This window comes from Anopheles ziemanni, chromosome 2 (assembly GCF_943734765.1).
Source record: "Anopheles ziemanni chromosome 2, idAnoZiCoDA_A2_x.2, whole genome shotgun sequence".
Taxonomy (NCBI): domain Eukaryota; kingdom Metazoa; phylum Arthropoda; class Insecta; order Diptera; family Culicidae; genus Anopheles; species Anopheles ziemanni.
The window spans coordinates 70,653,042-70,678,421 of record NC_080705.1 but is presented as its reverse complement, the minus strand read 5'-3'; the positions used below and the strand labels follow the sequence as shown (position 1 = coordinate 70,678,421).

Here is a 25,380-nt window from a genome sequence, read left to right as displayed (position 1 = left end):
GTTGCTCAAAGTATTTTTTCCTAGAATAAGAAAATTGAAATGAAAAATAAAAGACAAAAATGAAATGGACCACCAAATCTATTGATGTTACATTCAAAAATGCACAAAAGCAATGTTTTATTTGATATAAATGACCGCTGGTTGTCAGTCAAATGCTGTTTTAAATTTTTGAAAGTCGTTCGTTATCTGCTTTTGACATATGCTTTGACTCGACAACTGATAATCGGAATAGGTCTCGTAATTTCCAGATGCATTCAAATAGAATATTAAAGTAAAAACACTCAGCATTCTTAGTTTAAAATTTATGGTAAAATAAAGTAAAGGTGTAATTACAGTTGCATACATTTCGGTGCACAAAAAAGGTTCATAGTCATCCCACGGGTGAATAAGAACATTTTAAAACACATTTTTCTGAGACACCCCGCTACCGAGCGGGCAAACCCCTTACCGAGCAGTAGCAGTTTGATGTCCTTGGCCGCCTGGATGCCGTCCTCCTTGAGATTGCGCTCGATCAGGCGGCTCCTAGCGGCGGCAGCCCGTTCCTCAGCCGACTGTGCGCACCCCATAATGCGTATCGCTTCCGTGCAGAACGTTTTGGAGGTTTTTGTCGGTTCGGCCAAACGGTTTGGCCGAAATCACAGATTGGGTCGGAAAAAAAGTGGGTGCAGGTGCGAATGCTGCTGGCTTCGCAGTTCCCCTTTACCGGCGACGTTCGGGTGTTTTGCCCAAAACCAAACTCGCAACCGTTACGACGACGACGACACACCAACACCGCTACCTCTGCCACTACCGCCACCACCCTCACCACCACAACTGCTCCTGCCTGGGCACCACACCACCACTACAGCGACTCGCGACTTCCTTCGGCCGGTCGGCACCTGCTGCTGCCTCCAGCACCAACAACTGTCTTTCACTGAACACTGCCCTTCGATCGCACGTCGCGGTGCACTCGATCCGCTTTGTCGGCGCCGTGTTTATGAACTACAAATTCCTGCAAAAACCCCGCGAAAAGAAAAGAAAACGCCACGCGTCAGGGATTGTCGGTTCGTTGGATGAAAATTTAAGGACCCTCCGCGCCAACGATCCGACGGTTCCGATTGCAACGTCCAGTCACGCCACCACCAAAGAAATATCCATCTGCAATAAAGCACACTCGAGGAAGCAATCACCGGGCGATGCTTTCCTTCGGCCAACAACAAGAAGCAAAACAAAACACACACTTTTATGTCCTTGTGCGAAACCGAACGCTTGTCAAAAGTCACAACTCGGGGGTCGGTGGCGCCCGAGTTTTACGACCACCGTACACTCAAACCATAAAAACCAAACCGAAAACCATTACTTCCTGGCGCAGTAAAACTGTGTGATCTTGTCTGTGCCATTTGTGGGATATCTTCCTCTTCGCTGCTTCCTTCCTCTGCTGTTGTTGTAAAGCTTTTCACCGCCCGTATTCACTTCACTGCACACAACGGCGCGATGGGAAGACCATCCCCGGGTCCAGGCACCGACCGCACGACGCCATCTTGTTAATCACCGCTGGTCAAGGGAAGCCTACCGGCGTCTCAAGGATTCGCAGGAAGCCCACCATTGTGTTTGTTGCTAGCGACTTGTGGACCCGACACTCATAATTCATAAGCTCATCGCCCCCAATGTCTTCGCCCGGGGCCGAGGAAAACTTTGTTGGGACCAACAACACACACACACACACACGCACAACCGTTTCGAAATCCATTCTCCCAAATGCTGTTCATGGGGACTTTCGCTTCCGCCGGGTGACCATTAATGAATGATTTATTGTTTGGTTCCGGGGGGCGGCTTCAGGGCAGTTGGGGGAGTGAGGGGGACGTACAAGATGGCCACGAGAAGATATGCTTTTATCTCAAGTGCGATATCGATTAACAAAAGATGATGCCAATGACGATGATGGAGTGCCATTACTTCTCGGTTTGGGAACCGTGCACGGCCACGGAACGAAAACGCTCGGCAAACATGTGTCCGGCCAATCACGGGAAGTTTGACAATCCTGCACCATTTTATTTATTTAGTTTTTCTTGAAGGTCATTTTATTTCACGATAATTTTATAGATTTTTAGATTTAGGATTTTAGACTTAGATTTAGGAGATTTAGAGAAGATTTTTATAATTTTAATATTCTTTTACGATACTTTCTACTCCACACTAAATTCAACTTCCAAATAACCCAATCTTTGCTGACATTGAGAAGCACATTGAGAAATTAACTAATTGTTTGTTTCTTCTCAAATTATACAATCTGAATGAAGATAAACGATCACTATTAACACGTCCCGTACCACGTCACTCATGTATGGGTAACGCTATTACTTGACATAGATTTGTTTTAAGCTCTATAACTTTTTTTCTGTGTAAGATATGGCAAGATTTAAAATGGCTGATAAATGAGAATGGTTAACTGCTATAGCTGAACTATTGGTGGCTTTTTTCTACCCCCTCTTTAACGCCCTTCTTCGTTTGAAAAAAAGAGGCAAAATTTATCCGTTGATACTATTATTTTTTTGACGGAAAGTTTTAAAGAAAAAAAGTTTGCTTGTGATAGAGCATTATAACATATTTTTAAATTTGTGAGTACATGTTAACCATCGTTTCTAAATAGTTAGTTTTAAATGAACACGAACGTATTTTACGATAGTTCGTTGAGTTCTAATATCCCAAAGTCTCCTAGAGCATCCGGCTGGTCTGATTGTTCCAGATTTTTCGGAGCACATATTTGCGTGTGCCGAAATGGTTGCATGTAGCTACTGAAGCATGACTTTTCGTGAGCCACAGAAAACAACACCCATTATGCACAAACCACACACACACACCCAAAACGAGGACATCATCGTCCTTTGGCAGGATACATTTTTTATATATTTTATCATAACTGAAGCAACATGAACCATAACGTATTACGTTAGAACGTGAAATCCACCCGTTGGGTTGGGCTTTCCATTCGAAACTGGAACACACAACAAACACACATACACACATACGTACACAAACGTCGAGCGGTCAGGGGGTAATATTTCCGCACACAGCGCCAGGCCAACCGGTATGCGAATAATTCATGTTTTTTGTCACCGAGTCTCGAGTTGACGATGGGATTGGGGCCTCGCCTGTGGTTAGTTTTTCTTCCTCCATCTCCTCCTCCGTCTTTTTCTGTTTCTCTCACGTTCTTTTCCCTCTGCGCATGATCCTTGCAATTTTCAGCACCGGCGGGACATGAAACGGGATTGTTTTTAATTGTTCCCCATTTTCCACCTCCTCTGAAGGACTTCTTTTTAATGCTAGTTGCGGGTAAAAGTTTTCTGTATGACATCATGCTTGCGCTGCTATCATTACTAGCCGCAAAACAATTGTTTTCGCAAACCTGCCCCCAACCTCACAACCACCGGGCAGGATTATTTCCCCCCCCGAATCAAGCCCCATTTGATTTATCAAAAGTGACGGTTAATCCGAACCGTCGTACCCCGACTTGTTCGTCAGCTCAATCAATTCCATTTATAGCGCCGGTCCGGACTATTCCGTACCGCTATCGATCGCATCGGTAAAGTTATTATTAGTGCGTCGCGTTCGCTTTTGTGGGTCAAATGCGAGACCGCCGAGGAACCGCCGTCTTGTGCTCGTCATAATCCTTTTAGACATACATACCACAACCTACCCCCACCCCTGGGTCTGACTTTTCTTGTCTTCAACGTCGACGAATTGAGTGTTAATATTTGAATGAGTGTGCATTATAGTTCCTCTTTTAACATGTATGACTTTTACAGGACTATGATTAAGTTGTAACACAATAATTAAAAAAACTGGTAACCATCAACCGTGACAGGTTTCTTTTGATTCTCATATAAATACATGAACTGTCGTGCACCGCATATTAAAAACCCCTCATAATAAACACGCAGACATATTTTCTACCCCGCGCATTAATTGGTACGTACATTTATATTTTAATCGCAAGCACATTCTAAATTTATTTGCACTCCGGTAGCGACACTCGGTGGTGGTACCGGCTTTTGAAAGCGTGAATAATCCTTTGTTCACTTTCGACATCGAGCGAAATTAATCCGTTCGAATGCCAAGCAGTTCAGCAGCAGCATCCTCAGCCCCCACAAGTCGAAACCCACTCCGAAGCATTAGCGTTCGACGCTAATAATAAATTATGCAAAAAACGAACCACTCCACCCGATGTTGGAGGCCACTCCACCCCGCGATGGAGGCGCTTGGTGGCTGGTAACCAATGTGGCCTTTTTTTCTTTCACCGAAAGTGCTGGGTGCTTTTTCATCTCCAACGTAAGCCTCGCGTATTAGTGGTGTTCGGTTTATTGCGACTGCAGTGTATTAAGGTGTAAGCAGGGCACGGTTCTGCTTTTCTATTTTCTCATTCCCTCTTTGAACCTGTGAAGAGCAATGGTTTGGACGCGGTGGAGGGGACGGTAACGGGGTGAAGCCAATTTGAGATGGCACATAAAGCAAGCCATGGCAGCAGCAGAGGAGGGTACTGTTTAGATCGCAACCTCCAACAAATTGGGCACGGTATGCCATTGCTGGCTCATCATTAACGAAAATGCTTGCGCAATACTCCAAAGGTGGTACACCACCCTTTAGGTGCTGCTGGAGGCTGCTTTTCGGCACGCCGGAAAACCACTGCTACACCGACACAAACGTGCGTAAGTGTGCAAGTTTTTGGGGCTGGAAAATGAAAGAGGCAACCACTCTTATTTGCGTCCTACGGCTTCGCAAATGGAACGGAACACCATTTTGCCTTCGGTTTGACCTTGAGAGCCGGGCAGGAGTTGCCGCCCGTGGTGGAAATGCGTTCCGTTGGCCCGGTTCTGCTCGGCGTCCTTTCATTTCCCCAACGCAAGTATATACACACACACACACCGTTGTCTGCCGTTCGTCGACCAAACCACCGGAAGGACACCAGTCTTATTCTGCAGCGTCCGAAAGGTTGCGTTAAGCTGGAAAAGTTTTCAAAAATGGTGTACCATTTGGTGGGCGAGGAAAATCTTTGGAGAACGCGCTGAGAATTATATTCATCGCGTGTACGGTCCCTCTCGGCAGCTTCTTTTCCCGTGAAGGTGGAAAATTGCGACCCATAGAGAGTGCGATGGGGAGAGCAGAAAGAAAACACGCCAACACCGCTCCTGAAATGGGAGAGAGGATCGGTCTTTTCCTTCGGAAGGGAAACTGTAGTCTCCATCATAACCACAAAAGTGAAAGTTTGGTACAATCCCATTGCTGCACACAATCTCCTGCTCCGCTGGTCACCCTGTCCGGTCCTTCCCCTTCTGCGGGGGTCGTTACGTGCGTGTGCGTGTGTGTGCACTTGTGTTTTTATCTTATTACAGCAGCATCTTCTCATACGTCCCAAAAAACCAGCCCTCCCACAGCATCCCATCCAGCTTTGCAACCAAACAACGAAAAACGTCCGTTTGCTGCTCTCTTTCTCTCTCTCTCTCTCTCCGTAACCTTTCATTTCCCTCTGACCACCTTCGCCCCACTGCGAGCTCGTTAAACGATACGCCCGAAAACCAGCAACGCCTAAGCTCCAGCATATCGCACACCAACACCGACGAGCTGGACCCTCCGGAGTACCGTGCACAAACACACGGGGAGGACAAGTGACGGCAATCTAATTCCGAATGTCTATATTTGCCGTTTGGTTTGGAGCATTCGGCACCAACACACGTCGGGGGCAACAATTTGATAACATTCTGCTGAATGCCTGCAATAACGAGATCCGCTTCCTTTTTATCGCTCCACGCAGTAGTTGGCCGCGTCTCGGTGGTTGTATGTGTGCGGGAGTTTTGGAGGAGAGGAGGGTGGGGAGATGGGTAGATCTGATTAAGTTACATTCGGTTGTTAACTTGGGTCGCGTTGGGGGAGGAAACGACGGGTTTGTAGCAGTAGCAGTGATGGTGAACCTTATCTACCGTTTTCCAGCGGGCAGGCCGAGAGAGCTTTTCCGAACGTTTTGTGGCAAATTCCCGTGGGTGACAGTGGGCCGTACCGTTAAATAGTTTATTGGCCGGAAAACTTTCAAACGTCCTTCAGCGTTTGCTGGAGGTGAGTAGGCCGGGGAGCCTGAATGTCACAAACCGGATAGTTGAGTGACAAATATAACTTATTATTTTACATGCAAACGTCAATGACGATGGGATTAATTTTTTAAAAAGATTTTCATTTCGTTATTTGGCGTAAAGCAATATCGAACATTATATTACCGACGACAAAACCACAAAATAAAGTCCCAAAAGCCACACCAACCGCTTTGTGGGCAATGAGGCAACTGGTCGACACCGCTGCCAAAAATAGTACCACAAGAAAGTGCCATAATTATGCGGCCCCACCCGATAACACTCGGAAAATCCATGTTTTCGTCCATGTTCGTTTTTTTCACTTCCACTTCTCGCTTTTTTTGGCAAGCCAAACACGGTCCTCTTCGAACGCGCAGACGGACGACGGGGACGAATGAATCGAGCAAAACAGGTTGTCTGGAGCTCGATTTTTCTCCAACAAACGACACAAGCAGCAACACTAACAACAACAACAACAACAGGTGCCCGGGAGCCTTTGGGAACTTCGCCAACTATCAGGACGGAATGGATACTCATCCGTGCCAACGCTTTTTTCCTTCTGTCACCACTCGGATTCCTCGTTCCCGTTCGTTCGATTGTGTTTCGTTTCATTCTTCTTTCTACATCCCGCGTCGTTCTGGATGCACACGTACAAGCCCTCCCCTCCCCCCGGGGACGGTTGTCGTGTTAAGCGGAAATAGATCACACGGCGGCTGATACCGTTCGTAGCCAAGCGGAAGCCAACGCCACTGGAAAAGTGCCAAGGGAAAGCAACTAACAGCGTGTTTTGTCATATCGTTCTGGTGTAGCTTTCTTTACCCCACGTGAAACTGCATGCCTGTTGCAGAGATGTGGAGATCATACCACCAGCAGCAGTTGCGCCCATAATAGTAAGTAAAGAAGAGTGAAAAGAATAGCAAACGTTATGGAATTTTCGAATTAAAAATTTTACACAATTCAGCAATATTACAGCCCACGTAGCAAACGTTTGAAAATAAATGAAAATGAAAATTGTTTCTAAACGATTAAGTACTTCCATTTGATAAATGTAACTGTCCTTGTACAAAAGATACCAAACATTTTTTTCGAAACATGAAAAACTAGCCTCTTTTGTAAACATTTAGGATAAAATCGATTTTATCAAGCAGATAATACAATAAAACAGAATCACATCACAAATCACACCATCAAAAACCGCAACAGACTGAAAAATTTAGAAAAAAATAGATAATAAGAGAAGAACTGAATATAAACTTAAAATAAACAGAGTAAAAATGATTTTGTTAACATCTTAACAATGTTCCCTATAGACAAAATGAAATATACACTTTAACGGTTAAAAAAGTCGACTAATCTGTCGTTACTTTTAAAAATTATGTTCAACGTCTGTTGCTCTGGTAAAAAATGGTTCGATAACACATAGAGCTAAAATTTCCACCTTAAATCCTGCTAGAATCATACCACACACTGGGCATCATTAGAACACCATCTGATGAAGGGTTCGAGCACGAAGCTGGACAAATGTCACCCGTTTTACCCTACACTACCACATCGGGTCGGTTTTGGCATCCGCTTGTTCCGTGAACCAACGGTGACAGGAAAGTGTCCGCCCGTACCAGGCGGGAGATAGGAGTATGCAACAACGCAACAGTTGACCAACACTCAACCCATTCCGGCAAGTGGCGAACAACAACCATGACCTGGCGCCGCTGTTCGACGAACACGGCGGAGGCGGAAGCGTACCGTATCTGTGCTGGACAGTGCCGACAGCGGATGTCGGACCGCCACACATGCACACCGTTGACCCTCCCTCAATTCGGTTTCATTTAGAAGCCTACGGTAACGGCGCGATGCAGCAACAGGGGTACTGCCGTTAGTGTCAGTGTTCGGGAACGGGACCACACCTTATCGTTGTGCACCCTCTACAGTGAGCTGGGGTGATTCGGTTGGGGTTGGATGTGTTGGCCATCATGTTTAACCCACAACGAAAATACCATCGTGGTGCGGCATTTTGCTAGGTGAGTTGCATCCGGTTGCTGTACTTTATCGTTGATGCTTAATCGTTTAAGCATAAAGATAAAACAGCATATATTTAATACCAAAATTCTATTAACAAACTAGTTGCTCTTGATTAGGAACAAAACTGTCCTTCCACCCGCACAAGGGAAGTCAACAACAACACTAACAAGGTTTGAATTAATAATGTCCAGCTCGGAATAAACGAGCTACTCGTGTTGAATGAGAAAACTTTCACCCTAACTTTCGCACCGGCCAGTGGAAATCATCAAAGTGATTACTAGGCGAACGTGGTGCTTTTTGAAAAACTTTGTAGACTTTTTACGTCAGTAAAGTAGGGGATATGAAATGCTTTCTTCCTGTTAACATGGACTTGTTAGACCGAAGCTGCGAAGAACGGGTTCTCCGGAGTAATAAAACAACATTAAGTTGCATTTTTCAAACATTCCAACCCGACATTCTGTCATGTGGAATGAATAAAAATTAGTGCTTGTAACAAGAATAATTTCGATCCTGTTTGTACCTATAATCCCGATTCCCGAGGGCTAATGTTTCCTGGTTTCTGCTAATATTTTTCAATAAACTCGCCCTGTGCAATGCCACCGGAAACGAAGATGGATGCTGCGAGTTGACGGGCGACAATGGGAGAAAGAGGGAGAAGGAGAGAGCGAGAGAAACAGAGAGACCAACGTTGGTGCTCCAGTATCCACAGCATTCGGGGTACGGTTGAAGATAGCACCGGATCCGGATGCGACGGCCAAATTGTGCGAAAAACCGGAGAGGAACTGAGGGGGGAAACTCCCTGTTTTAGCTGCCCCATGTATTTTAGGATGGAAAAAGAGATGGAGATAAATATAAAGAGAGAGAGAGACAGGTGAAAATCGATACCGCAAGCTTGGAGGAGCACGGCGAGCATGCCGTTGTGATGGTATTGGTGTCGACTGCTTGGGTGTGTTGCGCTAAAGAGATGGGTAATGTTACTGGAACACACCAGCACTCCACTGTCCAGCAGGCAGATCATTTTCATGCTTTTCTTGTGCATTTTCGAACACGGGTCCATGAGCTTTTTCCGGGCAGCCGGAAAATTTTCATACCATCCTTAATGCAGACATACCACAGCGCAAAAATAGAAAGGAAACATGTTTCCCCTCCGTTTTCCTTGCGATGGGGAGCCACGGGACTGTACACATGTACACGCGTTTGCGCGCACACATTCACGCACACTATCGACGGAGCTGACGCGTGGAGTAATGTATCCTTCCTCCGAAGGAGATGTCGAATGCCTAGTGTCAAAAACTACGGCACGCAAGCGAATGTTGACTGTAAATTTTCGCAAACCACGGATTAGGGATACGCCCGAAAAACGGGAAAAATCTTCTTTTCCGCGAAGTTAAACAGTGTGAGTAGTTTGTGCAAGGATTCCCGTTTTTCCAGACCGAAAAGAAACGTTCACTCCCATAGACGTGGAAAACCCACAAATATGTACATATATACACACACACACAGTCACAGACACACATACTGGCGGTGAAAAGCACACATTCCGACACTTGATAAGAGTTTTGCTTGAAGAACACGCGAGATATTTTTTCCGCGAGGAAAATTCGCCAACAGTTGGTTCATCGTTGCTTGCGACATTTGCTGTTCGTTTTCTTCCACGAAAGAAAATTCATTTCTTAACCTAGAAACACTTTCTCGGTATCATTTTTGGGGTTGGCACAGTAAGACTCAAACACAGACCGACACACTTGGATCACTTTGATGGGTGGAAAAAAAAGACGTCGAAAAACGCTGCGGTGGGTGGAAAATCATTCAGACTGGCTCGGCTGTCTGGTGCATCATTAACACTTCACCATTCCGTCCACCAAACGGGGATTGGGGAGCGAATCAACGGAAATTTTCCGAACAAACCGACACAAAATCGCTGAAAAGAAAAACCCCATCCCGCGGGGCGTTGATGGAGCGACAGACACGGTCGGTAAGGGCATTGACTGGGGTCGGCTAGGCCTGCGCCACCAGGGATGAAGGACGGACGGATGGAGGAGGAGGATCTATTTTCCTTTTTCCAAGAAAATGTTGTCACCCGAATCGCCCGACTCCGTCACTGGGACACACACAGCGAATTGTTGCAGATAGTTAGGAGAAGGATGGAGTAGAGTAAGAAAATCACGGCCTACACACACCGTCGAACGAAGGAGCGCACTACTGGGGTATCAACAAAAAAAATATTTATACGCACATACAACCACACATACACAGGCGTACACACGCAAGCACATTTTTCGCAGAAAACCGTTACAAACACGCAGGTCGGTGGAAAACTCCACGCGGCGAAAACAGGCGTGTGGTGCGACGAGTAGAGCAAAATGGAAATGAAATTTTCCTCGGCGAACAACGGGAGTATAAAAGTTGCCAGAACACGCCACGACGCTTATGTTACGAGAATTTAAAAAAAAAGACGAGGTGTTGTCTTGTGAATTTTTCCCTTTTTTCTGAGAAAGAAAAATGACCCACAACGCACGCACGTAAACACACACGAGCACAAACACAGCCAGCACTGCGCGCACGACGGCCGCAATACATTCGATTCAATTCGACATGATAAAATCGACACCGTGAGAGCACGATTGATTCGTGCAAAAATTTCCACCTCACACACTTTGTGGCCAGGTTCGGTTTTCCTGCAGTTTTCCTCTGTCTTCACCAGCGGTTTGGGGTTTTTTTTTCAGCACAAGCAGGACGAATTTCAATTCTTTTTAGCATTAATTTATTAAACAATTTTCTTCCGTCTGCTCGGCTGGTACTTTGTGCGGAAGATTTTCCTCTTGCGCACACACACACACACCTACAGGCACAGAATCCACAATCCGACCACGCACAAACACACAGGCACGGACGCGCGCACACTACTGGAACAGGCCGCAGCAGCAGCAAATGGGCAGTGGAAAAAAACGCTCCCGGAGCCGCCCTGTTTTACTGGCTGGAATGGAAAAGCTCACCCGTCGAGCGACACACCACACACCAGGAGCTGCCTTGCGCTGGTTGAGAAAATTTTTCGGTATCGTCCGTTCCTGCGCTCATCAACCACTGGACGGTCGCGACATCGAGCAGCAGCAGCCCTCGGAGACGAGCAGTCGCATAGTAGTCGGAACGGAAAAATCTCTCGGAGCGGATGAGATAATTCCCGCCCAAAGGGCCCACTGCTCACACACTCGCGAACACCTGGCCCTTTCTCTGTTCTTCCACTCTCTCTAGTGTTCACTCTTTCTCTCTCGCTCCATAAAGGAATAGGTTTTATTTGGGGCGCATCAATTCTACCCATTTCTCTCCATACCGTTTCCCTCTCCCGGATGGCGAGAATTTTCCAGGGAAGGGAAAATTGGCGCTGTGTCCTTGCTTTCAATGGAGGCGCCTGGAGCGGACTGGGAATATTCGATGTGATTTTCGTCTCTTATCCTCAAATCAGTTAAATTGTCTGAAACTTTATCTGTAGTTTAAGAATTTTTAATCCACATTTTGATATGTCCGAGGTTAGGTGAAATAACCATCAAAGGTATGTTAACTTGTTACATTTTCCAGAGAAAAAAACACCCATGTTGCTTTAACTTGTTCTGGGGAGTTTCCCTACGGTTTTCCTCTCCCAATGTTGCCAACATACTCGCAATTTAACGTCTCTCAACAAAATTTCTCTTTATACAACGCGCCGGCGGATATCCGTCGCCCTGCCTTGTGCAATTTCACTTCGAAAAATATCTCGCAGAATAAAATTTACTTTAATTATATATTTTTAATATTTTAATGTTGACTGACAAAACATGTATAATCAACAATCGAATACAGTATGAATATTTCGATATTTTCATGAAAATTTATTTGCAAACAATTAGTCTTTACCCTAATCTTGACCACAGTGCCGTTCGAGATTCGTACACTGTGCCAATATTGAAATTTACTCCCTTGAACCGGTTTTTTTCTCCAAATTTCTCTCACAATTTCCCGATTTTCCTCCAACAAATAGGTAATCGAGCGCGGGGGTCATTTTCGAGCAGCTGAGAACGCTCGCTGTCCTCGCTCTGCCGGTGGGAAAACTCTCGCTTTTCCGTTTGGAAAAATATGGTTCCATCAGCATCCGGAAAAAAAGTGTAGGGGCTAAACGGTCTCCCAGACTTCACAACGACGCTCTATTCTCGCGCCCGACAGCGGGCGCATGCCCAAAGGTTACAATTGCAGTGTGACACGATCCGTGCCGTGGGTCGAGGATGGGTGGCGGTGGCGGATTGGGGACGGTTTTCGATGTCAGAGAACTCACACAACGATATCTCGCACTTCACTGGAGAGGCAATGGCAGGATTGTTTTACCTTGCGGTGAGTTTGCGAATAAAAAACTAACGACAGAGAAAGATAGAGGGAAAAGTAATACAATCCTGCATCCCTGCCGGATGGTATCGTTTTCCGAACCATTGAAAAGGGAGGAAGCGAGAAGCGACTTTGAACAAAAAGAAAGAGCTGCGATGAACCACTTGGAGGTTTGCGGAGGAGAGAGGATTACCGAAAGTAAACGGTCGAGGACAGCTATCCAGGTTTCGCGCAATGAGATACAGTGTGGTTGGGATTTATCGCATATTACTGTAACAACAAGGGGGGCTTTTACTGTTTCGGTTCCGTTGGCAAATCATAATAAAACAATGCGGATATTTTCAAAAGTTACAGTTGCTAACGTAGAACTATTTACTCTAAGGAGTAAATGAATAATCTTCAAAATTATGTATTCACCTTAATATGTGAAGCCTACATCGAAAGTGTATAACGATTAGATTAAAATTTTTGTTTTTTATTTCGTATGTTACCATGTTTAACACATTTTTTAGCGATTAATCTATTTGTTGACTCAAGAACATTAATTGCCTATATTTGTTTGTTTCCCCTACACTTTTATCGGTCCGCTTCCAGACTCCATGGCCATGGCTGACTCATCGCGATCGTGTCATACTGCACTTGCACGCCGCTCGGATTACTGCTAACAATAGCCACAGTGCAACACCGTCCTACACCTTCCTCCGTCTAACTCCCTCGCTTTCTAATCACATCTCCTTTTCACGTGCATACAGACACCTTCTATAACACCCACCAGCTTTCCCGACTCTACTCGACAAAGCGGTATGTTTAAACATTAAACGACAGAACGTCAATGTTCTTGAAGAGAGAACATTGCTTTTCTAACGCTTTGTGTTTTGAGATTAAGTTTATCCGCATGAACGTTGTTATTTAGGTTTTCCGAACAAAACTAACAATAAATTTCACGTTGGTATCAAATGATCAATTAACAAATTTAGATAAAATTGCTTGAAAAGTCCCGATTAATGCTACGATGATCGCGACGCATATTTGAACCAACTTTATTGTTAAGATTACCTTTGAATGCTGGAAAAGTTGCTTTATTCTGGCAAAATAACCTCACGTGCCGATTCGATAGTGAGTAATTCTAAAGCTGTAAATAAGAAAACTCGTTTCCTACTTGTCAAAATCGAAAGGGTGTTGTAAAGTATGTAATGGTCCACCCTATTTAATCACACAAAATGGTTGAATTCAATTTGGAACGAGCAAAACATAGTTTATCATACACATTTTTTTTTAGGTCATGTTTAATACATTCTATCACCTGCGAGATCGCATTATGTACACCACATTATTAATCACAACTGATAAATGTGGTAAGCTAAAATTAACATAAGAAAAAGAAATTAGTAATATTATTTGTGGATAGAGAAAACAAGCTTCGTACATGAAAATAATCGCATACAGTGTGTTGTTTCAAAAGCTGATATGTTTTTCTTTTAGAGCCTTTTCAGACTGTTTAATTTTCCCCTTGCTACGTCGATCGGTTGCTTGCTGCCTGATTACATTTATTGCGGTTGTTAAAACTGAAATAATGCAGATCAGATAAGTGCCAGAGTGAGCATCTAACGATAATCATCGTTTCATACACCGACGAAAAAAAACTAACTACACACACACACACACAGCACACCAGCAGAAGCGCTATTTGGATCAATATTAGAACAATGGAGGTGTTTATACGCGAAGGTTGAACGAAAGTGCACGAACGCTAGAGTGCAGCCACCAACTTCGCGGACCACGACGAAGCGGCGTGTTTTTCGAGTGGGAATGCAGCAGGCAGCGACGGTAAAACCCCCACCGGTTCGAGGATCAGGGAAGGAAGGAGGGGATGCAAAGTGTGCGTGCGGTCGGTTTGGTTTGAGGGCAAAGATAAACTGCCGGAAAGCGCCCGCGGAACATCCGACCGTCGTGGCCGCGTGCGTAATGACGGCAAATGGGAGCAAAGGAGGGGGAGGGCGCGTGTTCCGGCCATCTGGAACCCGGCTGGCGGAATGCAAATGCAAACAGCCACCGGTTTGCCCTACCCGGGGGAGGGTTGGCAGCGCACACTGTTGGCCCAGCAGAGTCGACGCTCCGGAAAGTTATTTCATAAGGACAAGTTTGTTTGCCTTCGCCTAAAGACACAAACTGTGGCGGTCCGGGAAACATTCCGAGGGTGTGTGTGTGTATGTGAGTATTTTTTTACCGACACAAGAATGATCTCCAAAGTCTGCCATGTTTTACCTTTCAATCTTCAACCGACTGAAAGGTTTCATTCATCGAAAGACCAACAGACGTAAGTCAGAGGGTGTGATTTGTTTCATTTGTTTTACCATAAAATGTTACCATAAAACATCCCGCTTAGCTGAACCCTTTGCGAAGACGAGGGGGGGTTGCGGGTTGACAAATCGGATTACCAGCAATGCGACATTCTTGCTCGATTCTACCAATTTGTGAATCTAATCAAGCTGTCCCAATTTCTGTTCGTCGGCGCTTTTTTTGGACTGGAAAACATTCACGACGAAAGGGCGACCTCGGAAACCGTGAGAGCGTTCATGGAGAAAACAATAGAGTCGTCAGGTGAGCGGAAGAAATGAAGTGAAAGGCCTTTAAATTATTCCTGCCAAAGCAACGGGGGAGCGTTTTTGGTGCGAAACATTAACCCACAAAATAACAACCAAATTTGGTCCAATTTGTTTTAATGGAAACTATTTAAATTTGTTTCTTAAATTTCCTATATCGAACGAGCGAACTAAAAATATCGAGCGTGATGTCATGTCGCGAATTGTGCCGTATGGTGCAGAAAAAAAACTATACCAACAATGCATAAAATTGTGATTAGTTATCTTTTGGCTACCTACAACGGCACGAAAGCCTCGGACTGTCGAACGCCATATCGTAGCGATATCGATTTAGAGATAAAATTAATGCACGACACTTACACACACGGTGGAGATGGGAAATGGCATTTTCCTGCGGCAATTCCATGTCAGGAGGGATGGGATTTGTTGAACGAAAAATTAAATAAAAAATAAACAAGAGTGGATAACTAATACCTAAAAGTAATGGTTCGCATGCTCTACTACAGCATACGGCAATTGTATGCTAAAAATATCTCGCACCCCCCGCGGGAGAGCACGGGAGAGTTTTAGCTTTAATATTTTATGTCCACACCACCTCCGAACCGAAAAGGTTTATGGGATTTGTTTTGCAAGTTTTACGGAGAGCAACAGGCAGGTTGTATTTTTTATTAGAATTCTAATATTCATAGTTGTTCTTGGCTGGGCAACAGATTTAGGATAGCGGACGTTGTATCCCACCGAGAACGCAAGGCATGGGAGCAGATGCATAAATAAATAGTGGCTTTTTTTTGCTAAACTCATCAGAACCCGTGTGAGAAACGAGTCGGCTGCACAACAGCTAGATGCTACAGAATTGGCTACCACTTACCAACATTTATCTGGAAAGAATTAAATTATCGTTTTGGCACCAAGACTCTTCCGGCAGGTCAACCGGGCGATAGTTTGTTTGTGCAATTCGATGTCCATCTCGTGTTCCGTTGCAACAAGCTGGTAAATAAAATCACACCTCGTCCTCGAGCCACACCACGATGACAAATAAAAAAAAAAGAATGGATACAACTTGAGGCTGGAACGTCGCCAAGTTGGCGATCCCATTAGCACAATGCCACATAGCGTGCAGGACACGTGCGAAAGGGCGGTTCGATGACTTTTTGATCAGACTCTCCTGGGGAAGATAAATTTCCAGCAGGTTTTTAAACAGCGTAAACCAGGCGTCTAAAAGTCTCGCTAGCTATCAGAGAACGGCAAAATCCCACCGAAGGGAAGGGCAGCAGCAAAACAATAAAATAGCGTGCACGTCTCGGAGAAAAGTCTCATCAGAAACAGCTCTTCTATCGTGTTTTTTTATTCCGCCGTCCGGAGAATGCCATTGTATTGCTTCCCGGTCTGCTTCGTTCTGATCCCTATCCAATCCGTATTAGTAGAGATTAGTGCACCGCAATTTCTCGAACCCTCGGACGGTGAAAGGATAAACGTAGAATGCTCCCAATGACAGTGGATCCTTCAAGACCATACCCGGGGACCGGTGCATTGTGCTTTGTGTGCAACACGATGAAATTGATATGCAACGGTCACCAACCAGGCACGATGCTCCAGGACAATCGTCCCGTCACAGAAAGGCATTTATAAATGCCACCACCTCCTACACATTCATGAGGACCCACTTTGCCTACGGCTTTAGAAACGACGGGAGCAAAGGAATTACGCCTTTGGCAACAGTTTGCAGCCGACCGCTTGGTGGTTTTTCGCAACAGTTATCTGCATCGTCGCGCTGGGCCGGTGCTGCAGTAGAATGTGCTGCCGAAGCTGGTGCATTCCGACAAAGAGCAGCCGGTGTGGTGGGGCAGGTCAGTCTGACGTGGGCCAACCTACGAGCCACAGGTTTTAATTTATGGATGTCGCGTTTTGCGTCCTGCGACATTGAGCGATAATAAAACTAAGGATATACCAAGGATCATATTTTATGAATTACTCTTGTTAAAATTTTGTTTTGAAAGAAATCACTGTTTTCAACTGGCTATCACACACTTCTACTTATATCTACTTGTTCAAAGAACATCCAACAAATATATGTTCTTGCTCAACATAACTTCGTAACTGCTGACACAACTGATTTTTAAATAACTTTTTAGTATTTACGGCAGATAAAAACTGAAAATAAGGTAGAACATTTTGCGTTTCGTTTCGTGAAAACCGAACAGCCTAACTTGGATGTCAAACTTAATTTTTTTATCAAATATTTAAATTACTCAACTCATTCTTAATATAAAATAATATCACAAAGTAGAATTTCACAATTTTTTCCTCATATTTTTTTATATTTGTTTTGGTCATTTTGCTTACAACCAGATTGTTGTTTTAACCAGATTGTTGTTTATTATGAATCCATGAATAATGATTAAAATGGAAAAATGAAGTGGCGTTAAATTAGTACAGAACAAAAAGAAAATCAGAGCAAAAAACTAAATAAGTATCTTTACAAAAAGTAGTTGCACCTAGTTCAACATAAGCATTTAATAGCACAAGCGTACAACGTATGGATATATGAGAGACAGAACCATTCCTCAGTGGATAATCGTGTTATCAACAAGATGTTGGTGGCTTCGATAGTATATCCTTTATGATTGGAAAAATAATCACAAACATGAATGAATAGGATCCCAACTGGAAAATGTTTGATTGATGTAGATCTGGTAAATATTTTCATCCCAGCGCACCTTCCAACGACCAATTTGAAACCGTTACACCGTCAGAAAACGAAGGAAAGGATGGGCGGACCCTTTCGATAAATAAGCGATCCAATTTGCACGCGTTTCCCCATTCGTTCGCATGAATATTTGAGCCCCGTGTGTTCGCACACGAACATCCCCCACCAGGCGGAGAACGCATTGTTTTCTTCCAATCTCCCATAGCATCGATCGCCAAACCCCACGACCACTACACCAACCACGCGACCACTCACGATGGGGTTGGGGGTGGGATGAAAATTTCATTGCCAGAAGCGACCGGAGATATTTCCCACGAGAAAATGGATATCAGAAACAAAAGCCGATGCTGCCGCTGGCAGCTGCGCCGGGAGAGCCTTCCTTGTGTCACGGAAAAGGACACACGGGGCCGACCGGAACGATAACACACGGGAGCCCATCGTTCCCCGTTATCTGCCCATCGCCAGCCAAAGCGAGCCCGGCGTCAGCGAGCTGAAATGTGACCCGACACCAGGGCCGGCTCTCGGGTTGTGTAAATAGCGGTAACTTACCGAGCAGCAGCAGCTTAATGTCCTTAGCCGCCTGAAGGCCGTCCTCTTTGAGATTGCGCTCGATCTGCTTCGACCGGGCCACGGCAGCCCGCTCCTCCGCCGATGATGTGCAGCCCATCGTGCGATCCCTGGGGTTGAAGGTGTGGGGTTCGTCCACGGAGAATCGCCCCAATCGCCGCTGCCTTTCGCAAGGACGAATTTATATCACCACCCGGTAGCACCGCCGCAACCAGATAAGGCAACCCAACACACTTGACACAAACTTCAGATTCCGGGCTGGTGGTGGAAATCGCTTTTCCAAGATTCGTTAGACGGCTTTTTTTCCTCTTTTCAATCAAAATTCAATTCCCGCTCGAAGTTCGGAACCGTTGCTCGCTGGTACCAGGTTTTCTCGCTCAGGTTCCGTCGGCAGGCAGTAAATTTTAGGCCGTGAAAAATATATATACAAATTCACTGCCACTTCGCACTTTTTTTCACTTTTCCCACACAGAAACACCAGAGTTGGGGGGCGTTTTACCTTTTTCTTCGTTTTTGATATTGTTTTTGTTGTTGTTTTGTTTATTTCACCGGTAATCTTGTTTATTTACCATCCTGACGTACTTTTCCCGAGTACGATGTTCAATGTTTGGAATACACACAGACACTAGAGCAGAGGGGTTCGGATGGTTTTTCTCATCCGATCATGATTCGCTGCGGGGAAAAATTGACTTTATCGTTTCCGGGCGTATTTAGGGGGACGCGTTTTCGTGCCCTCCGGGGGTCACGCAATGTTGGAAAAGTTGACCAAAAGATTAAAACCTCTTGATTACACACACTGCGGATGAAAATGTTGTCAAAAGTTTGCAAATATTTTTGTGGACTCTGTGAGCTGCTCTTGTTCATTTGCAGTGGATAAAACATTTGTTCTTCAATCCTTTAACACATTTTGCATGAAGAATTGCATTGTTTTAGAACCGGTTCTGAATGGAAAATTGCATTAATGCTTTACCTTAACATGTGAAATCAAACTTCTGGGAGGAACGTAAGCCATCGGCATCAAGTCTGAGATGGCTAATGTCTCTATAGTTTTAGTTCTAGTTCAAATGTGGTTCCTTATGTTCAATTTTTTTAAAAGTTTTTTTTAATATTTTTATTTTGCTCGTCATTAGCCATTACAAGTGGCTTCTTTTTTCCTATCAACACGAATTATATTTTATGTGTGATACTTTCTAACCAACTTAGTTCTCGCAACGGTTAATGATTCGTAGGGTGAAAACATACCGAAAACGAATCATAAATCAAGAAATCAATGGATACATTAAAACGTACATTGAAATAAATATATAACTGCTTTAAAAACTTACGCTTTTGAATGCATCTAACAGTACATTCTACGGAATGTTAGTTTAGACAACTGCCAGTGCATCTAACTATTATCAATGCCTATTCGTAGAAATGTGAGCACTTGGTTGATGCATCACGGACAAAAAATAGCACAATTGTGGGGGGATAGCAACTCGCCACCCACTTGGGGAGTTGGAAGTCGAGTCAGCGATGCTAATCACTCTGGCGCACGCATTCGGTACCGAAGCACTGCGTCGAGAGTCGAGCGCAAACACTTGATACGTTCTCACGACAATTAGCCTTGATTCGCGATTGAATAATTCTCACGATTAGTCGCGAGTGCAGCTGGTCCGGATGGACACTAACCCGGTACGCTGTTGCTGAACTCCCAACAGCGTGCCGGACGCAACGGGCCGCGGGCTAATCAAAGCTGGAAACAATCGGGCAGGGACGACGGGGTTTGGCTAGTCCCCGTTTCTCGTGCTGGGTTAATCTGCCGCTTAACCTTCACCGTTTTCGCCAGCGCAGCATCCGCGATGAAGGTATGGCTGCTACGGTGATGGGTCGCAATGCTAGGCGAATGTTTTACGATCTTGTGCTGACGAACATGATGACATATTTGAGGGAAATCGTCCTGTGCTATCTGAATGTTTTAGCACTTGGCGTTTTAGTCAAAGAATATGTATTCGTAAATGCTGTTTAAACATCGGTAAATCAAGTGATAATTGGAGTTTCATACTAGATTGCACTATCTGGAACAAGGGAAAGGTCGAATTGCTCCATGCTGTGCCGGTACATATGGTACAACCGGTGCACAGCGTGTGCAATACATAACCTGAGTGAAACGATTATGCGAAGTTTCCACAATATAGGAAGCCAAACATTAACCATGCGTGGTGGAATATATGGTGAAATACACACACTATTAGTTACAAATTTCGTATAACTTAATCAAACCACATTCACTAGATAGGTAGTACGTGATAACATACTGCATCATGCAATTCACAACTGCATACCGGCATGTTCAATTCTTCGAAATGCTGCGAAAAACCCGGACGGCACTATTCGACTGTAGAAATACCTTCACTCGTTTAAGGGAACTTGTTATTTTTTCTCTTTTCATTCGGTTTTCGGTTGAACTGAATCACCTGCGAGAATGATTGAAAACACAGCAAAATCACTACGCGTTTCTTCGAGGGCAGTCCGTTTGAAACTGATTTGTTTTCATCATTTCTCGTTCGTCGCTTCTACTGAACGTCAACGGTACGTCAAACGGAATTTTACAGCAAATGTTTTTCATTTATATAAACAAAGCAGGAAACTTATTACTTTAGAAAATATTATACATGCATAAGACAAACGTTAAGAATAACTTCGCTTTCTTATGTGCAACAGAATGTCGAAGTATCAAACAAAAATCCAAAAGAAAGAATTCACACTTTCCACCTAAACAGTAGAGCAGTTCACCTGACTCTGACTTTCCCATCCTTGGCCTACTCGAATAGGTGCTGTCATGAATCGAAACTGCTCGAGAGCAAAAGAACGAGCGAGAAAGTGCTAACCAGATGACGACACAACCCATCCGACACCGATGTTGAACAAAGAAGGAAGAAAATTTTAGTTCTCGAACAAAATTAAACGAGCAAACATTACCACCATTTTCAGATCGCCGTCGGAAGTGAAAAGACGTAATATTTTGGACTCGTGATTAAAAGCAATCTGGGAGCGACCAATACGAGCAGTTTCAGTGAAGATAACAACAGAACACATCGCTTTGTGCTCAGTGAAACACAGTGCATTGATCCAAGTTACCTGCAAGAAACGTTTCTGATTTCTGTGAAACTAAATTAAGGCGTATTTCTTCAGTATGGCCACGTCATTTGCAAACTTTTCCTTCGAAAGATTATCACAGCAAATGGGTGCAAAATTGTGAGTATTGCAATGATACTGGAAAAGAATATAATTGATGTTGGTGAAAATGGCGACAATCTTTCGACAATCGTTCCGACCTCACGGTCAATAACTTTGTCAAGGTCTTTCCAGCAAGTCCCATTGAGGGTGGGGGGGAAGAGCTGGTGGGATGCGCGCATGTAAACAATTGACCTACGACATGTTATCCTTTTTCGTCGTTCCGTACAGGGATCCGAGGCTGCGCCAGCATCTGTCCAAAGTGTACGGATGCTTGGCGGCCACCTGCACAGCGGCCACGGTCGGTTCGTTCATTCATCTGAGCGGGATCTGGGAAGCAGGAATGCTAAGCGGTCTGATCGCACTTGGTCTCGTGCTGGGACTCGTCTTTACGCCCGACAACGGAAAGAACTTCATTCAACGTTTCAGTATGCTGATGGGACTCGGTACCTTCACGGGCCACTCGCTGGGATTGCTGCTTGAACAGGTGATCTTCATCAACCCGGCCATCGTCGTCACGGCACTCGTTGGCACGACGACTCTGTTTGCCTGCCTAACGGCGGCGGCCTTCTTTGCCAAGCGCGGAAAGTACCTCTACCTCGGAGGAATTCTGATGAGCGCGCTCGGCACGATGGCTCTGATCAACCTGGGAAACCTCTTCTTCCGCTCCTACTTTGTGCAAGACGTAAGTAAATGAATCGTGCTGGTAGGTGGTAGGGTAGCGCAGTTTCGTAAATAATTGAAGAAGATTAGTCGGAAAAATACGTCATCAGCGAAGTGGAAATTAGACGTTTCTACTATCGATTTCTGTAACACTTTCCATTCAAAATCCCTGATCGTTAAGCGTCCTATCGGATGTCCATGTAAGCGTGACGCACCTAAAGAGAAAACACCACGTCATGTTTACAAGACAGCTGATGCAATATTTTATCTGTGTGTTCTTTTGTTACAGGACATCTGTAAGCATGTCCGTGCATTTTGCTTAATTTTTGCTTTTGTTTATCAGACTATGGTGAAATTATAAATTACCAACAAATTCCTCTCTTTTTAGATCTCCCTCTACCTTGGCTTGTTCATTATGGCCGGTTTCGTGCTGTTCGACACTCAGATGATCATGGAAAAGCATCAGATGGGAAGCAACGATTACATTGCCCACTCGCTGGACCTGTTCTACGACGTGATCAACATCTTCCGACGCCTGCTAATCATTCTGGCGCAGAAGGAAGAGAACAACGACCGTAGGAAGCGGAGGAACAACTAAAGTGCGTTGTGCGTCTTGTGCAGGGCGGCTGTTGCTGGCCGTATTTGTTTTCGTGAAAAGAATTTGAACATTTTGGCCACTCTGAGTTGGATAACTTGCACTATAATTGCTACACTGGTTTAATGCAAAAAAAATTAATTAAATAATTTCACCCAGAAGTACGCAGGCGCTGTGAATAATTCAAACATTATTTCTACTGTGAACTGGTGGACTGTAACTGGATCCATGTTTTCGTGAATGTTTTTAATCAGATAGCAACCATAACGAACAAAACGCTTTATGTTCTATGTACACTTTTTTTTTTAAACATCCGTAATAGGAAATATGGGACATGTGCATTATTGTTGACCACTTGGTCAATTGTTGTAGTACTGAGGTTTATCATTTATGGTGTTTATTTCCTTTAACCTCCGCTGGTGTACAGGTGTTGTGGTATCAGTCTTGTGAACAGATTTTTCACTCATGCAAGCACTGTTCTGTCGTGCTAATCTGTGGGAAGGAATCAATTATAATGTGCTCAGGCGTTACTATTTTTTTCGCGGGTTAAAAGTAACACAACAAGTGGTTGAATGTAAGCATGTATAGCATATCGATCGATGTGACCCGCCGCAAACAGTTAATAAATCGTAAAAGTAATTAAATTAAGTACCACCATTGATTGAAATATTTTGAACGAGAAAGAAAGGATTTAAATGGAAAATGCAGCATCTTCTTCTTCTTTGCGTAACGACCTCTTCATGTCTGCCCGTTAAGGGCTTACGATTTGTTTCCCTGTTGTACGTGGATAGTCAGTCCTCTCGTACAGGGGAGGGTCCAGGTGTCGGTTGGGATTCAAACCCACGCCGTCGAGGTGGTGAGCCCCGGCGCTAATGGGCCGATTTTCTAACCGGCGCTACCGCTCGGCTGTCGCGGACCCCTAAAAATGCAGCATCATGCAACGAATCAAACCAACATAGTATTTAACCTTAATTTTTTGTTTCGTTTATTAGTATACAAACAACTTTGCCACACACTCGAAAATAATACGTCATCTAAAATCGTTTATGCAACCGGGTGTAACGCAAAATGATAATGCACGATTCACTTGAAATTTGCTCTTTAAAAGTAGTAGTACCGATAGTAGTAATAGAAGTTGTACTGTATATTTTACAATCAGTTCACCGATAACATCAATATGGACTTGCGGGACATTTCTCTAACGCACTAGTTTAGCATCGGTTGGAGGTTTAGGAAGGAAAAAGAATGAGGAAAACTGTTTCACTGACCGGGCGAAACAAAAGGATCTCGCATTTCTTCACTATCCTCAGCGTGCCATGCTCACACTAAAACAGTCTAGCAGAACCTCTACGCTTTGGCCGGGTTGGTTGGTTACTTTCCCGCGTCATTCATCGTCTTCGGCAGGCTTAGAAGCGAATTTATCAATTCCGAATTACGTTTCGCGTACGAGGCTCTGGGAACGACGCTAATCGGTTGCCTGTGCTCATAGCCGCAGGGCCGACACGGAGGAAAGCTGGTTAATTCGTTGAGAAAATCTGGCGATTGATCGGCTAGCCACTCCGCGAGCTGGCGGATGTAGAGCTACGGAATGGGAAAACGGTTATTTTAGTGCACTGTCCACCAACAGAGTAACGGTGTATTTCAAAAGTATTTTAACGTTACTCCCGAGTTGTTTTTAACTCACTTCCTTTTCCACATCTCGATCCTCGTCGAATCCTGGTAAAGCTGCAGCACTCACTCGAAGCCACATGCAAACCAACAGAACACAAACTGCACCAAATTTAGCCATGGCTTACACGTGGTATAGTACAGAATCCTTTGTATGAAGCAGTCACACGCTTTGTACAATATCCTTTGATGTGATCCGTTTTTTCTAGACTAGTTTGTAAACTTGTCCTTTCTTCAGTGAAGGTCCGAAGCGCACTGATGATGAGGATTGCTCCGGTACCTGGTTTATATACCGATCGCCATCAGTCTAAACCTCAGCCTACGCATCTGGTCCAGCTGTCCTGACACAGTTCCCATCCATTTCAGTCATTTAGCGAATACCCCGTCTTCCGCTTTCTCATTACAAAAAGTCCGTCGTTTCCGAGTTCTGTTGGTAATTTTGATATGCTTAATCGATTAGTTGAAACGCTGCTGTCGCCACAACTGCCAATGGTCCTTTCCCCGGTCGATGGTATCCTGCTGCGAGCGCGCAAATTTTATTGCCGTGCATGAGACCAGGATATTTGTTTGCCTGAAGGTAATTCTTCAGAGCCAATCAAACGTTGTCAACGGCAGATATTGTGCCACAGAGTGGCGAGAAACGAGAAAAACCAGGTTAGTATTTTCGACCATTTTTACACTGTACCTCTCTTTAGTGATTATGCTTATTTGTACGATTTTTTTTATTATCAGGATCTTGAAGTCCTTTAATTACGATTGAGGTCGTATCTCGTCATATTTGTCTATTTCTGTTTTTTTTTTCGTTGTTCCAAACTGTGACCAATGGTTCGCCTAATTTCTCCCGGTAAAAACTCATAAAACTCGTCACGCGGCAGGAGATCTATGGCTTAT

General features: G+C 44.5%; 3 protein-coding genes across 6 annotated transcripts in view; 1 reads left to right on the top strand and 2 right to left on the bottom strand.

Moving 5' to 3' along the window:
• Positions 1-19,048, bottom strand: part of LOC131282954 (G protein alpha o subunit) — a 50,431-nt gene extending 31,383 nt beyond the window's left edge. For 3 of the 4 annotated variants that reach the window (XM_058312509.1, XM_058312508.1, XM_058312510.1), the window contains exon 1: positions 449-566. In XM_058312509.1, coding sequence (XP_058168492.1) covers positions 449-566 — 118 coding nt within the window. Of the gene's footprint in view, positions 1-448; positions 567-18,329 lie in introns of those variants that run through there. The other variant, XM_058312507.1, reaches the window with a different exon arrangement.
• Positions 19,049-21,316: 2,268 nt separating this feature from the next.
• Positions 21,317-23,459, top strand: LOC131284160 (bax inhibitor 1). The gene is made up of 3 exons (XM_058313018.1): positions 21,317-21,584; positions 21,795-22,248; positions 22,615-23,459. Exons 1-3 carry the CDS (start codon positions 21,523-21,525, stop codon positions 22,822-22,824), a joined length of 726 nt encoding a protein of 241 aa, XP_058169001.1. The 5' UTR covers positions 21,317-21,522; the 3' UTR covers positions 22,825-23,459.
• A 400-nt stretch (positions 23,460-23,859) lies between these two features.
• On the bottom strand, positions 23,860-24,610 carry LOC131281459 (protein PDF). The gene is made up of 2 exons (XM_058310792.1): positions 24,506-24,610; positions 23,860-24,402 (listed from the first exon to the last, which is right to left on the bottom strand). The coding sequence occupies exons 1-2, from the start codon at positions 24,608-24,610 to the stop codon at positions 24,193-24,195; spliced, it is 315 nt and encodes a 104-aa protein (XP_058166775.1). The 3' UTR covers positions 23,860-24,192.
• Positions 24,611-25,380: the final 770 nt, after the last annotated feature.

Bases quoted from the DNA above. Each gene is read 5' to 3' on its own strand.
- LOC131284160 (XM_058313018.1), top strand. From the start codon at position 21,523: ATGGCCACGTCATTTGCAAACTTTTCCTTCGAAAGATTATCACAGCAA. The intron at 21,585-21,794 runs GTGAGTATTGCA...CGTTCCGTACAG, and splicing joins CAGCAAATGGGTGCAAAATT to GGATCCGAGGCTGCGCCAGC. The intron at 22,249-22,614 runs GTAAGTAAATGA...CTCTCTTTTTAG, and splicing joins GCTCCTACTTTGTGCAAGAC to ATCTCCCTCTACCTTGGCTT.
- LOC131281459 (XM_058310792.1), bottom strand. From the start codon at position 24,610: ATGGCTAAATTTGGTGCAGTTTGTGTTCTGTTGGTTTGCATGTGGCTT. The intron at 24,403-24,505 runs GTGAGTTAAAAA...CCCATTCCGTAG, and splicing joins ATCGAGATGTGGAAAAGGAA to CTCTACATCCGCCAGCTCGC.